The sequence below is a fragment of the Poecilia formosa genome, unplaced genomic scaffold (assembly GCF_000485575.1).
Source record: "Poecilia formosa unplaced genomic scaffold, Poecilia_formosa-5.1.2 Scaffold464, whole genome shotgun sequence".
Taxonomy (NCBI): Eukaryota; Metazoa; Chordata; class Actinopteri; order Cyprinodontiformes; family Poeciliidae; genus Poecilia; species Poecilia formosa.
The window spans coordinates 374,549-391,967 of NW_006800403.1; the positions used below are offsets into that span (position 1 = coordinate 374,549).

The following is a 17,419-nucleotide window of genomic DNA, read 5'->3' on the forward strand; positions in this document are numbered from 1 at the left end:
ATTTCCACTTCTGTTTAATCCAAATTAAGTCGGCGGCTCCATAAGGCCCTTCTGAGTTTTAGGGGCCCATAAATGCTAATATTTTAACACAGATCACAGATACATAAATTTTACATTTGTTTACTGAGATTATCAATACTGCTAAATTTGATTTAATGGTTTCAGTATACATAAATTAAAAGGTTTTAATTGTGTAACATTTAAATAAAAGACTTTAAAGAGCTGGCAAGTTTACTTTGTAAAAGTTCAAAGAACAATATTCATAGTTAGATTGTTTTGTTACCACAGCTACAACCTGATGCTGAGTTTAATCTTTGAGTTTGAGCTCTGTTTGTTCACAAATACAAATTAGTAAACTGCATTTAAAGCTGATTTCTTTTTAGGTTGGCCAGTTAAACCATTCCCCGTCTCCCAGATTTCACTAAATCTAACACAGAAGCTGTTAGAGGTGATGATGTTTTTAGCAGCAAGAGGGGCCCCTAAGTCAAATTCTGCTCAAGGCCTCACACAGCCTTGGGCTGACCCTGCATGATGAGTTAAATCCGTTGCACTGCACAGAGACGGGAGGCTTAATTTAATGCTACTAATGTGGCTTTAGTAGCTCTTCCATTTAGTGTCTGTTGAGTTTTTAATAAGGGCCACATAAACTGTTTTGGTTGTTCAAGTTTATGGGACGAGTTTCTTAGATCTCGCATGCATTAACTCTGGCTGACTAAGTGGACAAAGCATTTGGTATGGTATGGTTTGATGCTTCGTGTAACCAGAAAAATAATACTAAATATAATAATAAAATAATATTAAACCAGTGTGATGCGTGACTACAAGGCAAGCTGAACCTGCCTGATTAGTGGTTAGCGCTGGTTCGTTAACCACTAACGCACCGGCCATCCCGGACCACATACATAAACTTCATCAGTGCAGACAGACCCAGGCGCTGGGCAGCGTTTTGAGATGTAAACGCCCCACATAATTCTTTGTTCACAAAGATAAATCATTCTCACCTCTCTTTCTGAAAGTGAAGCATTGCAGGCCACCAGGCTTATAATACACTGGGGGAAACCCTGGTGCATGTAAACTTATGGTTTCAACAGTGTATGTGACTGTCCCTACAGATTAATTTTTCCTGCATATCATTTTTATAATTTTTCCTGCATATAATTTATGAACATATTCAAAGCTGTGTTAAATTTGAGGATAAAATAAAGTCCCAAGACTTCAAACAGTAGCTGCAATTGTTCAGAAAACAATCACAAATACACTGTTTATCAAATCTTCAACCGCAATGAATTTGTTTCCAGCCATCCTCCTTTGTTCTTTCACAAATGAAGAACGAGCGGTACGTTCAGTAAACATATGACTCAGCCAGTGTACATGCTGTACTTTCATCTGCTCCACGTAGACACAGAAACACACTCACACATTTGTAAATGGTTAAGTAGAACTTTGAGGGCTGTTATCTCTTTAAAGGATCTCATTGTGGGCTGGAATAATGTGATGAGTGTGCCTAGAATCAGAACATTGTGAGAACATTTAGATACTTTCTCCACAGGAAAGGTTGAGTGAAATTTCTTCCCTCTTAATGTTAAAACCCTCTAAATGTCACCGCAATTTGTTTTTCTTTTTTTCTTTCTTTTTGGCCCAACTTAACTACAGGTTTAAGTATTTAGTCATTTATTTATTTATTAACATAATGTTAAATTTTTCCTAATTTATTTTAAAATATCTAAATTCAATATTAGTAATATTAAATGATTTGTCATTTCAAGTAGTATTTCAAATGTTTAGCTTCTGAAAATTAGATCAATTTGTAATTTTATATATAAAATATATTCCTTACATTTCCCCAACTCTGGTTTCAGACCCCTGCTATCTGCTTTACATATGCGCATGTACAGCATTATGAAATAGCTAGTGATATTTACATTATCTATATCTGTTTTGGTAGAATGCTTAGAAAGCTTAAAACTACAGTATTTAAATTTTTTTATTTTTTTATTTTTTTTTTTACATATTTGTTAAAACTGTCACCATGTTGTTACAGTTATATGTAAAAAAAAACATTAGTCTTAGTGGAGGGTCTTAGTGCTCCCAATAATACTTGTGTACGTTCTGCTCAATTTGCTGATTAGCAACTTACTGTTCCAAGAAAGCAGTTTATCCGCCACTATGCCAGGTAGCATTCATGGCAGACTATGCTGTGGTGAACCAGCAGAGAGCAAAGGGAAGGCTAAGAGCAGCATGTACACAAGGTTAATTGACAGCACTAAGACCCTGTGCTTGGCTGATTGGTTGTTTCTGACCATGTGGTGTATTTCTGCAGATGGCAGTAGGATCACTGGAAGGAAGACCTTGATTTGTTTTCACAGATTATCTGTCTGATATTAAGCTGCCACGACAAAAGGAATAAAAGCATCTTCCTGGAAAGGCTTGTCTGGAGGAGATTTTTTCTTGATAACATTCTGTTATGGGATTTTTGTGTTAAACGACCAAAACAAACTCAATCCTATCAGTTTTACGAGTTAGAACTGTACAATTGTGTAGCTGAGCTTGTCAAAACAAACTTCTTGTTTAGGTTTTTTTCTTCCTTTTTGCTGCATTTACACCTGTTGCTTGTTTTGCAGAGAGCTGACCGCAGAGGACCAGATTGCTCTGTTGAAGTCGAGTGCCATCGAGATCATCATGCTGCGCTCAAACCAGTCGTTCAGCCTGGAGGACATGTCCTGGAGCTGCGGGGGACCCGACTTTAAATACTGCATCAATGACGTCACAAAAGGTGCTTTTCACATCGCTGTCCATGAGAAGTGAATGAAGTTCACCCAGCTCCTGGGAGTTACTTATTTTTACTGTTATTCATGTGTTTTCTTTTGATAATAGTCAATTAGCTTAAGGATAATTTTGTTAGAAGCATTTCTTTTCATGAAGGCGGCTGCATCAAGAAATCTGTTAAAACAACAGAGGCTCAGGGAGAAAGTCTGGGATAGAAATATATTCATTGTTGGAGTTGATGTGACAGATGAGATTAAATTTCTCCCATCTTATGTAAGAGCCCACTCATCCGCTGCTTCTTTACCCCCTGCTGGACTCACACTGAAGGTTTTTGACTTCAGGTATTTTCATGGAACTTGTAAAACAGCCACAAGCTCACACTGTGTTCCTTATTACATGCAGAGCAAGACACTGTGCTCTCCACAATGACTCCCTGTTTTAAAAAAGAACCCAGATTCTTGTTCGAAAGCCCTGTAATGTTTCTCTGTTTTAAAGTAAGAAAGAGCAACTAATTCTGCAACAATAACTGTGATTATTTTTGTTTGTTTTTTGTCTGCAGCCGGCCACACCCTGGAGCTGCTGGAGCCACTGGTGAAGTTCCAAGTTGGTTTGAAGAAGCTCAACCTGCATGAGGAGGAGCATGTGCTGCTCATGGCCATCTGCCTGCTGTCTCCAGGTGCTGCTGCCATTTAAGATGAGGCCTTTTTATTCAGCAGGATGATTTGGGGGGTTAGCTTCAGCTTTTGGTAAACCTTTGGTCAGAAGGTTTACCAAAAGCTGAAGTGTCATCACAGCACGCCTCAAGATTTGTTTAGGTGTCAGCTTTTCTGTTTGACCTACATTCGCCAAAAAAATGGAGTGTACATGATGCTTCCATTAAGCTGAGAATAATTTCTTGGAAAACAACTGCATCTGTTCAGCATGTGATAATATGGCAGTAGCTGATGTTGGTCATCTTTATCCCTGATTTAGCATCAAAAACAGATATAAAACCTGACTGTTGTGCTTTGGTTGAGCCTGGAGGGCTACAGGCCAATAACAGAACAGCTGAAGGAGGAGCTGCAGTGAATCCCTGCTACTCTCTCATTCTTTCCAGTTTGTAGAACGACTTTTTGTTTTTTGATTTCATGTGCTCATTTAGGCACATTTTACTTCATTTTAGTATCAGTGAATATCAACTTTCATGTCCAGACAAGTTTCTCATTGAATGTAGGTCTGGAGTGACCAGTCTATATTAGCTCTATGTTAGCTGGTCAGGGTTATTATCCTTCTGGAAGGTCAGCCCCCCACTGTCAAATCTTATAATCTTAATAATGATAATAATAGTAATAATAATAATATGAGAGTAATGTTGGAATAAAACGAGAAAAAAAGTTGTATGAAAAGTCAGTATTATTAGTAAAAACTCATACGATATCAAGTTGAAATTATGCAAGGATAAAGTCATAATAACACAATAATTCAGTTACAGTATTACCATAATAAAGTTATAATATTGCAAGAACAAAGTTGTAATAAGAAAATAAAGTCACAATATTAATAGAATAGTTAAAACACCGCGAGAAGTTGTACAACCACATCATCATTTTATGACAATTTAGTCATAACAATATAAGAAAAGGACATATTACAATAAAGTTTAAATAACACAAGAATAAACCCATAATTTTACCTGAATATCATTGTAATGTTAGAAGAATGAAGTTGTAATTTTATTATAACTCCAACACAAAAAATAATACATTTAAATGAGGAAAGTTGAACATCTTGTGAAGTTATGCTTTGGTATCTGATATGTTAAAATTTTAACACATCAGTATCAAATTATTATCAGTATCGGGACTTTGAAATGATTGTGCAAACAACTGTTTCTAAGAAAGCATGACGGACTACACAAACTGTGCAGTCCGTCAGATTTTCATAACTCAATCAAAGCTTTGCTTTTATTGCAATTGCTTTTTACAACTTTCTCCTACTAATATTTTAATATTGACTTTATTGTCATAATTAAAAAAAAAAAAAAAACTCAGTCTGACCCTAATATTCCTTCATCCGCTACGTGGTGTTGGTCTACAACATAAAATCTGTAGAACCTAAATTGATCTTTGTGAATGCAAGGTGACAAAATGAGACCCCCTCTGTTTCTCCATTACAGATCGACCTGGCGTTCAGGACCACGCTCGCATAGAGCAGCTGCAGGACCGTCTGTCGGAGGCCTTGCAGGCCTACATCCGGGTCAACCACCCGGGTGGACGCCTCCTCTACGCCAAGATGATCCAGAAACTGGCCGACCTGCGCAGCCTCAACGAGGAGCACTCCAAGCAGTACCGCTCGCTGTCCTTCCAGCCCGAGCACAGCTTGCAGCTCACCCCGCTGGTGCTGGAGGTGTTCGGGAGCGAGGTGTCGTAGCTGAGGAGGAGGAGAACAAGGAATCCTTTTTTTTTTCCCCTTCTACACAGACTCATTAAGCACAGGATGATTAACAAATTCCGCCGCCTTCTCAACTCAAAACGAAGGCTTTCACAACCCCAACACCCGACTCCCCGGACGTTTGGGAAGGAGGCGGATAATCACATCTTCCCCTCTGTCTACACCTCTTTTGTTACTCCTGGCCTGCAAAAACCAAACGTCGGCCATAACTGGATATCTGGATTCATAGAATAGAAATCTGCTGCTGGATCACCAGAATCTCAAACCTTGTTTTCTTTTTGTTTTGTTTTATTCCCACACAAATATCTCGCTCATTTTCATCTTTTCCACAACTGTGGAATCCAAATGTTCTCCATCGCCCCCCATCACTGGAATCTACTCTTTGTAGCACTTTCTGAAAGTGAAGACAGCTTGATAGATGTAATTTCCCTCTCATTATCATTCTCATTATCATCATCATCATAACTTTCCCCCACGTTCACATGGCAGCAAATGCACTCAGATTTGCGTATTTTACTCATCCCTCAACGATGGACTCTTATGTAAATATCTATGAACTTTTGTTGGCTTATAAATTCTAACAGCAAAATCATCCAAAAAATATTGAGCGAGCTGACAGGAAGTAGAAACATTTTTGGGTCATGACGGGAGCTGAGCGATCTGTAAATTGTGAAAGAAGAAATCTTAAATATTCAAAACATTATGAAGACAAATCTTTCTGCAGAAATCTTTTAGTTTGAGAATGATGGTGCACTTTGGGAAGAAAAAAAAACAAGAGGAGTCTGGGTAGTCAGATGGAAGGGGGTTTTACATTTGTAAAATAAAAAGTAACAAAAGAAGAATGTATGTATAATTCTACATAGTTAAATATGATAAACATAAGCTGTACAAGTCAAACATTATCTAATGCTTGACTTGTGCTGTATATAGACAGAAATACTTCTGAGAGTGTTTAATTATAAAAGTAATAATAAAGAGTATGTTAAGGCCTCTCCTCAGATATGTGTATATGCAACATGTATATGCAACATGTAAAGATGCACTGAGACGTGCTATGAGTCGCCGCTCTATTTTTGCTAAAAGTGTACAGTGTGCAAGAGTATCGATGGACCACAAGGGGGTGTGTGTGCAGGCTCTGACTGAACCGCAACAAACGCTCTTTGTTGTGCTCTCTGATTCTTTTTTTGGACCTGTGAAGTTTGTAGGCTGACATACACAAAGATAATTTCCTGTTTTGTGGATGGCTATTTTTTCAGAAAAAAAAGGAAAAAAAAAATCTAGTCGTTGGGCTGGTGGGATTGCTGCTAAGACAGAGCTTAAATAGTTGGACAGAAACCAGCTGCCAGCTGTTGCCTCAGGGAAAGTTTGTCTGACGATAATGTGTATTCGGGTTTTTACGGCGTGTGTGTGTGTGTTTGGCGTAAGCTTACAATCATGAGAGGGAGATTTTGAGAGTTTTTGAAGCTCAAGGCATCACTGTGATCTGAAATCATACTGAATAACAGCAAAAGGAAGCTAACAGATTAATGTCTGTTCTGGAAGAAAAAACAAACAAAATTCTCCATTTGAGAAACAAAAAATTATGAAATTATTTCACATGGTCAGATTGTCTTTAAGAGAATATGTGTAATACATTTTTAGCTACACAACCATTCTTATTAAATTAGTAGAAGCCTTAATTTTATGTTTTTAAGGATAAAGCAAACATTCTAGAGCAGTGGTTCTTAAACATTTTGTAACTGTAAATACACTGCTCAAAAAAATAAAGGGAACACTCAAATAACACATCCTAGATCTGAGTGAATGAAATATTCTCATTGAATACTTTGTTCTGTACAAAGTTGAATGTGCTGACAACAAAATCACACAAAAATCATCAATGGAAATCAAATTTATTAACCAATGGAGGCCTGGATTTGGAGCCACACACAAAATTAAAGTGAAATGTTCCCTTTATTTTTTTGAGCAGTATATTTTGCAATAAGACTGAATAATGAACAAAATGTTCACACGATGTTAGAGTTCAAAATGTGGAAAATCTGCGTTTTCTCACCAGTCAAATTCCAACATGACTTCTTTGCATGTAATGATAACTGCAGCAAAAAATAATTTTATTTAAACTTTTAGAGATTTTTTTTGTTCTACTGAATCTTTAATTTGGACAGAATACTGGACTTCTTTCTTTAGTTAACCTGTTCACAGTTCTTAAACAAGAAGCAGAGAAATTCATTATCGCCTTATTTTGCTAACAGTAATTGGTCATTATTGGAATGACTAAACATGCTTTCAGCCTGAATTTATTTACAGTTAAAGTTATGGATAAACTTTTTGCTTTCAAATTGATTGTAAAATTTATACAAATTTTCATAAATCTATGTATTTAGAATGGAAATCTGCTAAATTAGCTCATCTTTTGGCATAACACCATCCACTAGATAGTAGGGGTGGGCGATATGGGCTTAAGGTTTCATCACGATATTTTGTGGAGTGATAAAAATGATGAGAATAATTTAACACTTCATTTTAAGGTAACTGTATGGATGTGAGTGAATGATGCAGCAATCAGCCCCACAAATATTGTGCTTGATAACTGCATTTAATCATATTTCCAGATTTACTGATATTTATTGATATTCTCATTGAACAAACAGTGGAGAAAAATGGTGAAAATACTAATCTTGATAATAGGAACAGCTATAGAGATTATTAGACATTATTAATTTGAATTCATCAAGACAACATTAAATCAAAATCTTATAAGAGGTTTATCACAATTAACGATAAACAGTATGATGAATGTCCACCCTTCTACATGGCGACAAAGTACCCTCCAATTGATTTTTGGGATCATTTGTTACATGTGCATAATCAAACATTAGACATTTTGTTTCATAAATACTACTAAAAATTCTTAGTTTTGCTAAAGCTAGCCAAGGTGCTAGCACCGGTACTTCCACGAGCGTTTGAGAACCACGGCTCTAGAGGAATAGCAGACTGTAATCGCAAAGGGCAGAGACACAAACATGAGAAGAACTTTTACATGGATGGAAAAAGTTCAGCCTCCTACCTTTTTGTTGTCACATTTATGTCATTTCAATACCAGCTGCATAAGCAAAGGTAGTTTTTATCACTACATATCATTGTATCTGTTGACATGGCGCATCCTCAAACCTCATGCAAGCCTGGATCACCCCCTTGTGGAAAAAAAAAAAAAAAAACTTTGTAAATACCACTTTCTTAGTCTGTACATAGAAGCTGATGTAGGTAAATTACTAAGAGGAGCAAGTCGTTGACGGGAAGGTGCTTTGGAGATGCGAGGCTATATGCAATTATAGAAACTCTTACTGTGTATTCAACTTTGAGTGGACAGAGCCGCTTAATATGACCGACTTAATGAGTTGTTTATGTCACATGTAGTATTGAATATTTTGGAGGGCTAGGATCAGCTTCCATCTAACGCCAAATATGAGCTTTTGATGTAATCCCTTAAAAAAGGGATGGAAATAAAAAATGATCTTAATTTCAAATGAATTGAACCTTCTCATAATCCTTTAATTACCCAAAGTGACTCAGTAAGTTCTCATTATTAGGCAACTTTTTGTCCATTCCAAGAATTCTGTATGTATGTCTTTCTTTCTTCTCTTGTTCAATCAATAAGCTTTTGATGATATATATACATAATACTTTCATTTTGGTAATTATTTGATTTCTTCTGTTTGTCATGATTGTTGATTTGCATCCTGCTGCAATGCTTGTGCTTGGCTTTCTGCTCAGGAGCATTGTTGAATGAAGTCGGGATTAGCAGCATGTGTGGACCTATGGAGCCTATCCCAAGTATTTTAATTCAACAAGGAAAAGCAAAAATGTTTGCTCAATCATACCATCATCTGAAAGAACTGCAGTCCACATACACATCATCTTTTTTCAGGAGCTAATTTCTCAAACCGCCAAGTGATCATCAATAACACTGCCTCAACTGGTTAGGTACAAGACGTATCTGACTGCTAGCTATGGCATGGCTCTTTGTTCATCAACCAGCCATGTTACCATCTCTTCTTCTTTGTCGTCGTCTTCAACAGCCAGTTACAACAACTCTTCTCTGCATAGCTTTAAGTTAGCAGCCAACCAAGCTCCGCTCTGGAAATCCGTGACACACCCAAGACCTGATGGGGGTCCTGGGATTCGAAGAAGCGCCATCAGTTTGGACCTCAACAAGACTGTGTAGAATTTGTACAAAGGTCATATGAGATCAAGTGTTTTTAAACCGCGAAGACGTAGGGACTCGCCGTTCAAGCAGAGTGCTCAAGAGACTGACCGAAGGACAGATGTCGCCTCTGCTGTCTTGAGTTGGGACGTTGTCGTGCTTTGTACTCCGTGACTCAAGGTTCTGATTTTTTTTTTTTTTTTTTTTAACAAATTGTGGTTTGTTTGGTAATGATAGTCGTGTAAAGACTTTTTACATTCAGCATCTACATCACAGAATGCAGGGCAGGGTGACGGGGGGAAGAATCTGCAGTTTTAGGGGTACAGTGTGGCACATCAGTTATATCTGGATCAAATTTAGATGTCTACAGTCCTTGGACAAACATCTTCTTGTAGTTTTCATACCATTTTAGCAACTTTTATAGCGGATTTGTAGATCTGATTTGTCAGCGCCCCCCAAAATAATTGAAGTCTCTCCCCTCCTGTAGCCCTCGTTCCCCTCGAACCAGGTCAGCAGCTCCACCTCAGTAGCCTTATTGACAAAGACCTCACTAAGCTGGAAACATTTAACAGATACCTCAGTGATTTACAGTATAAACTTTTCACAATAGCCTTTAAAGGGAACCAAACATAAACTTCTACCACACACACACACTCAGACACACCACAACTCTCTCCTCAGAAACCTTCATGTTTTCAACCTCAAGTCGACCGCAAACTCTAAAGCAGTTCTTGCATAACGAGGGACATCCGGTAGAATTTGCTAGTCACTATCTGAGTGGATCCCAATGTTTCTAAATGTTAACTCTGCTTTCCCTCCTCTTTTTCGTTTGTCTCTGTCCGTGTTCTGCTGAGCTTCGGCACTATGTTTAACCAAAAATACTACCTCTCCTGTCTGCACATATAAATATATATTTTTGGGGGAGTTGCAGCTTGATTGTGTAATATAGAACACAAGGTTTTATTTTAACAATAATCTAGAGGTTTTTATGTTTGTATAGTTACAGTAGAGTTTTTTTTTTTTTTTTTTACCTCAAATCGCTACAAATCTTAAACCTGCAGTGCAGAACTTTATCTCCCCCTTCTGGCTGATAGATGAATTGCAATGTAGATATTTGTGACGAACAGCCACACAATTTCACTGCTTTCATTCATACTATAACTCATAATTTTTATTGCAATAGTTTTAGGCTCAGATCATTATATATTGGTATAGATATGCAACAGCTGACACTTGCACATTTATTTATTGTGCATTTAAAAGTTTGAAAAATTTTAACACATCAAAGTGTTGCATCATTCCATAAGAAGTCTTAGACAGTAAACACTATTAATTTTATTTTTAATTTTTTGCATGATAAATTAGCTCACAGTGCAGATTCAACATTTGCAGGTCCTTGCATGTTCGTTATTCCAGCATTAATATCATTAAAAGGGGGCCGCTCTTGCACCACTTTCTCACTGACTGAAGTGTGTAAACGCATGATGAAACTCCCTGCATGGTAATTAAGACTGCATTCACATAGCATCTCAAAGCGCAGGTAATTGTCGCATCCTCATGTGTGACAAGATGGGATCTATTTCGACTGAAAAGCAAAACTCTTGTAGGTAATTGGACCTGTAGAACAGAAACGGCCCATGTATCTTGCTGCACCTGCTTTTAAACAACCATGGGTTGCCATAGTTGCGTCAGTGGCTTGGCCTGGAAAAAAATGCAGAGCAGAACCCTGTAGCGTTCTCTTACAGAACACTGTTAGAAATGCCTGAGAAAAATGCATGTGCCATGTGTAAAATGCTTTAATTTCTGTTGAGCTGTTTATGAAGTGTTATTTTTGAACATATGCAGCCGCACTTATTAGCACCCCAGGTAAACGAGGGTAAAATGAGCTAAAATAAGTTTCTTTTAACCCTCCCGCGTTCTTATTGCGATGCTTAGAAGGAGAGCGGCACATGTTACGGTCAGACAGTGAGGCAGCAGGAGGGGTTATCCCATCAGACCATCAGTTCCAGAAACCACAACAACAACCAAAAAACTTGTCGCTCGGGGGTTCCGCATACAGTAAAAAACTTGTGGGGTCCAATTGACCCCATCTGTTAAGACTGTGGGAGGATTTTGTTTAACGCAGAAGCATTATCTCACACTGAAGAAGGAAGAAAGTTTAAAAAATCAAGTAATTTTAAAATCCCACATTAGAAAAAAATAAGGAATAATAATAATAGGAAAACATGTTTATGCATATTTTGCCCCAGGGAAACAGAAAGGCACGAGCTCACATCTTCTCAAAAAAAGCTAAGTATTAATAAACTTTTCCACCTGTGATTTTGTTCAAAAAAATTAATTTCTCCGATTAAAAAGTTGACCAATAAAAAAGTTCAGACGGATTCTGCAGCTGCAATAAAAGCAGACTACAGGCTTTGGACATCTGCCAGGGATGCCACGAAATACGATGAGCTCAGTAGATGAACTAGGTTACATATATAACTACAAGTTATATATGTTTTCTTCAAAAGCTACTAAACTAACAGCTGGATTGCTGCTGCATGAAAACCACCTTTGTGCAGCTTGTGCCAAAGCTTTTAGCTCAGCTGAAACGTTGAGTTGAAAGAACTTCAAGTTTGTTAGTGTTGGAAAAGGAGAGCTGTAGACTTTTCTCTCGCTGATGCCGCTCAGCCACCCTGGTTGAGTTTTTATAACATTGGGATCCTGATTTAGTCGTTCATCACCAAAAGTAGCGTTTTTTTTTGTTTGTTTTTTTGCTTTGTTTTTGCAGCCAGACACACACACACTTTCACATTTATACTGCAGCCTATCACGCTCAGCACTCTGCCTTCTGTCGCTCATCTCTAACTGATTCTGATTGGCTGGTTTAGTTGGTGCTGTGAGTCCGTTTGAAGACAACCAGGCCACTTTGTTGCTTGAAAAGTTTTTTTTTGTTTTTTGTTTTTTTTTCCCTTTTTGTGAATAAGATATATTTGCCAGCTTCGCTTAAGTCAAAATTTAGCACTTCAAACTGTGCTGTGAAAAAGGATCCAACCCTTACAGATTTCCTTGGTTTTTGCTTGTTTTGTCTCACCTAAATGTTTAAAGTCATCAAACATGTTTTAAAATCAGACAAAAATAACCTGTATATACGGGTATAGAGGGTTTTCCTGCATGAACAACATGTGTAAGACCACACCACACGATTTCAGTCAAATTTAGGTTCAGACTTTGACTAGGCCTCTTTATTTTGGGGTGGACTTTCTGGTGTTGTCCTGCTGTATAATTTCAAGATGTCCTTAAACTTAAAGGACATGAATTTGATAGTTGGACATCCTCTTTCAGCTGAATCAATCTTGTTCCTGAGGAAGCCAAGCAACCCCACACCATCATGCTCTCACCACCATGTATTATTCTCAAATTCTGTTAGTTTTATAGATTTGTGCCCACATTTTCCTAAGCATTTACTTTTTTCAGACCAAAGGATATTTTCCTAAAAGTCTCTTATTCTTGGCTAATGTGGGACTAATATGTTCCTTTTGATTAGCCGTGGTTTTGGTGTTGAAATGTCCCCACGGCGGCCATCTTTACCTAGTTTCTGTCTTGCTGTTGAATCATGACCTTGACCGAGGTCGGTGAGCCCCTGCAGGTGTTGCTCTGGGAAGTTTTGTGACCTTGTGGGTGAGTTGTTGATGAGTAATTCTGTTGCTTCCTGGGAAGCCTCACCACTCTTCTATGTTTTCACTGTTTGTCTGCAGTGATTCTCAATGTGGTTCCTGAAATACCAAAACTTTAGAAATGGGTTTGTAGACATTCCCAGACTGATGGATGTCTAGATCTTGCGGCTTGGTTTGTTGCTATTTGACATCATTCAGCCTACTTCATGTTGTCAGTCAGGTACAAGTTGAATGAGTTCTTGATCCTACAGCTAATCAGAGTTGGGTGCTGATAATGAATCCAAACCTACAGGGTTTGTATGGGTGCTTCAAATCCTTGAAAATGCTTGAATTTCAATTAGGTGTTTTCAATATTTGGAAAGTACTTGATTTTTGTACAAAGTCCTTAAAAGTGCTTCCGCACAGTTTTGATCTGAGTAGCAACATTATTGACACTGGGGGACTTCTTTGTTGAATTATTGTTTTGTTCTTAGACCAGTCAGGTGTGTAGGGTGTGTGAAAGAGACATTTCAAAACATAAAATTTAGTTGCATTTTAGCTTACTACTAATTGAAACTGTCTTCTTTAGTTCATTTGTATTATTTTTATCTCCAGTGTTTGGTGCTGACAAAGTTTGGAACTTTGCCTTGAAAATGCTTCAAAAGGGCTTGAATTTTGGGAAAATGTACAAACCATGAGCCTAGATTTTGTGGTTAATCAGGTTATTCATTCATAGGATAAATATTTGTTAAATTGTTCTTCATTCAGGACTTGAGTGGTTTGGATAAGTTTTTACCCTAATAGGTCATAGTTTGAACATTACATTTCATATTTTCTCAGGTTATCTTTGTCTGATATAAAACGGTGATGTCATTTTCAAAATTAAGAATGTCCTTAAAATATTAATAATTAGCAGTATGCATTTGATGACTACTTCTTAAGATTAAATAATATTGAACATATTTTAACATTAACAAAATAACTGCTTTGATTTGATCATCTGGAGGATCGCATTCCAAAACTTATGACCTCGATTTTGACATGTGCCAACATTTAAGTGTGCCAAAAAGAAGACATCTTTAAGGGGGAATGTGCTTTTTTCATCGCACTGTAGCTTCAAGTGGACCTTTCTCTTTTCAACCTTTTTGATTCAAAGTGTTTGAACTAAAACTTGTTTGACCTTGAGAAGAGCAACTGCATACAAAGTCTGTTTCTTTCCTGTTAGCTGATTGTTACCTGCTGCTCTGACTGTTTCTCTGCTACCTCTTTAAATATGCGCTTGCTTGCTCACACACACACACACTTTCACACCTGCACTTCAATACTGACTGAAGCAGACAGTGAACACACACTCATTCAGACAAACACACACGTGTGCACTTCTCGTTCCCTCACCAGCAGTTTTTTGCCAATGATGCACTTGTGTTTTTTTGTCTAGTAAAATGTTCTGCAAAACATATGAAGTCTGAAAAGTGATTAATCAGCATATGTATCTCTTTTTTTCTTGCTGGGTTTTATTATTATTATTGTTTTTAGCAAATCTTTATAATAAGACTTGGTTTGGACAGGTGATTTAACGTAAACTGAATTGTAAATCATGTACATTTCAAAAGCTTCATGTCTTTTTCAAAGGAAACAGAATTGCACATTGTGCTCAGCTCAGTTTTGCCTTTGTGTGCCTAAAACCCACAGCCTTATTTTGGGACTATATCAGGGGTTTTCAACCAGAATTCAAAACGTTCTATATCGTATTTTTCTCTCTCTCTCTTCATATCCGCACGTTTGTTAGTTTGTAACAAGCCAAAAGTAGCTCTCATGGAGGCACGTTCCCATCACAGGGATGTTCTCAGTCTTGGTTTATGTTGGCTGGAATTCCCCTTTATTTATTCCCCTACTAAGGAAACGTCCGACTACGCATCAGTCAGATAACCTAAAAAGAAAATATGATTTGTTCTGATGTAGCAAAGTGTAATAAAATTCAGAGTTTTTATGTGATTTGACTTAATTTAAGCTTGTTTGTACGAATGTCCTGTAAACAGACCTGTTTTAATGATTTTGTGTGCGAGAAGCAAATGTTTTAAGTCAGAGTTTATTTAATGAAGAGTCCCAAGATAAGTATCTTTATCCGCCGCACTTGCACACACCACCATGCAGTAAAAGTCACCAGACTGTAGTGCTTCTAGCTGAAATCAGAACCCACTGCTGCCATGGCGACGCTGTTGATGACCTCATCAATAGCCATATAGAAACAAAGTAGTGTTACACAAGAAGTACCTTAACCAGTGTCTCTATTTTTGCTCAAATCACCACCTGTCTTTTTTTTTTGTTTGTTTTTACTTTTATTTATTTTGGTGTTGCTCCTTTTGCTCCCTTCATATATAAGCGGATTCTTTTGATTACCATTATTGTACGTAGTAAAATATTAATGTTTTTTTTTAGGGGCTAGGGGGGCAAATCACAAATAAAACAGCTGTACATAATGATACAAAACCAGCCTGGATATGTTTGACTTTTGTGTCGTTTCTTCTTTTGCATTTTTGGATATGCAAAACTGGCATAGTGAATTGTGCATAAATGCACAATTCACTTTTACTTATAAAATAAACTGAAAATATTTTAATTCTACTACAGTTTGGGCTACCACATAGAGTCCCTGAGTTAGTTTTGGGGCTTGGTGAGATGGATTTTCATGAATTCTTTCATGTTTTTTTTTGTTTATATTTTCATTCTGTTATTTAATATTATGAATATTTTAATATCTGCAATACGAAAGTCCCGCTAAACAAGTAAAGACCATAAGCATCTACCCATATCATCAACTGTCAAAATGCAGTTGTACATTTTAACCATCCGAGGTCAACAAGATGTCACTAGATGTATAAATGATCATTTACTAATTTATTTTGGAGGGGGCACCACGTTAAACATGACCTGTCGCAGTTTTTGGAACATGACCTTCAGCATCATCAAGTATCACTTTACTCTATTTATTTGTGCCTTAATAAATCCTGGTGAAAGTATAAAATGTGGGAATTTGTCTATCTGCATGCTTTAACATGCAGTTAAAGCATGTGTAATTAAAACTAGAGTGGAGTGCAACTGTTACAATCCAATTTTTTAAATATATGTATATATATATATATATATATATATATGTATTATAAATATAAAGTAAATATTTCTATTTTTAGGCTTAGCGGGAGAGGATTTTTTCTTCTATTGGATGTTAAAAAAAAAGTAAATCCAAAATAAGGTTTCCGGTACTTTTGGTGTCATTTAGTTGAATTCAATGCAGTTGTTCCATGAAAAAACTGAATGGACACCACAACCTGCATATTATACAGTATTGGTATTTAATTTTTTAAAGCACTAATTATTTAATAGCTGATGGTTTTGCCAGCCAAAGCTGGCAAAAATGTCAGCAAGGTTATAACTATTTATAGATCACTACAATAATCAAACTACTTGCTAAGTTTCAGTAAAATACTGCATGCTTAGTTTTTTGTTGAACACATAAAAATACAAAAAGAGATGTACTTTCTAATTTGCTGGGGGGGCAGGGGGAGGTTTAACTTCTGAGGACATAATGTGTTGTGTTCTTGTCAGTTTATGCCACTAGATGGCACTACAACACACCACAAAGTAAAATGTGACCTGGTAAGCTATTCTCCATTAAAAATCTTTTCATGTTGCCACAGGTTTTTATTTTCACAACACAAGGTCAAAAGCTGACAGACTGTAAATGAAATGTGGTTCATGACTTGGTGTTAAAGCTGCAGTATTATGTATCTCCCAGGAACATAGTGCAATTTTATTGCACTATCAAGCAACCATGTTACCTTCAGTTGTTATGAAACGCTGTATATATACAACTTAAAAGAAAATTGACTTTGCATCATAGCGTATCTGAGGTCTTGAAATTGACCTCTGTCTCTTTAAGAAACTCCTACTCTTCCTGACACTCCCCCTTCAGCATGTCATCACAACAATGCTTCTCCATGTCTGTTGATGCCGTTTACGACCGTTCTTCAAACTCAGTAGACATGCAGTTCCACCAGGCGTTTGATAATTGCTGCTGGATTGAAACTCCAAGGCAGAGCTTTGTAAGAGCAAGTGTTTAGGCACCCCTGAATGGTTACCATGGGAGATTGAAGGATTCCTTAAGAATGCATGAAAGATTCAAAGCAACACTCCAGGTAAGTCTTTGATTATAACATTGCAACCTAATATATGGCTCAAAAAAGTCGATTTTGCGTCATACCCTTAAGCCGTTTTTGTTGTCGTGAATCATTTATTTGAGAATGTTTCTTTTCAACTTGTAGATAGCTAGTTTTTCTTCTCCAAAACTCTCCTCTGGAAAAAAATTGTGAATCAGTTCCTTTAG

The 17,419-nt window shown here is 37.1% G+C and overlaps 1 protein-coding gene and 2 long non-coding RNA genes across 6 annotated transcripts in view; 2 read left to right on the top strand and 1 right to left on the bottom strand.

Moving 5' to 3' along the window:
• Positions 1-5,797, top strand: part of LOC103156109 (vitamin D3 receptor A) — a 126,928-nt gene extending 121,131 nt beyond the window's left edge. For all 4 annotated transcript variants that reach the window (XM_007578035.2, XM_007578036.2, XM_016664061.1 and 1 more), the window contains 3 exons: positions 2,622-2,773; positions 3,326-3,442; positions 4,922-5,797. In XM_007578035.2, the coding sequence (XP_007578097.1) occupies positions 2,622-2,773; positions 3,326-3,442; positions 4,922-5,175 (523 nt within the window). In that variant the 3' untranslated portion in view covers positions 5,176-5,797. The remainder of the gene's footprint in view (positions 1-2,621; positions 2,774-3,325; positions 3,443-4,921) is intronic.
• A 1,525-nt stretch (positions 5,798-7,322) lies between these two features.
• The window catches only part of LOC107833828 (uncharacterized), a 17,639-nt gene continuing 7,542 nt past the window's right edge, over positions 7,323-17,419 (bottom strand). Inside the window, exon 2 of the long non-coding RNA XR_001659598.1 lies at positions 7,323-8,390. This is a non-coding gene — a long non-coding RNA (uncharacterized LOC107833828). The remainder of the gene's footprint in view (positions 8,391-17,419) is intronic.
• The window catches only part of LOC107833827 (uncharacterized), a 20,088-nt gene continuing 11,058 nt past the window's right edge, over positions 8,390-17,419 (top strand). The window contains exon 1 of the long non-coding RNA XR_001659597.1: positions 8,390-14,078. This is a non-coding gene — a long non-coding RNA (uncharacterized LOC107833827). The remainder of the gene's footprint in view (positions 14,079-17,419) is intronic.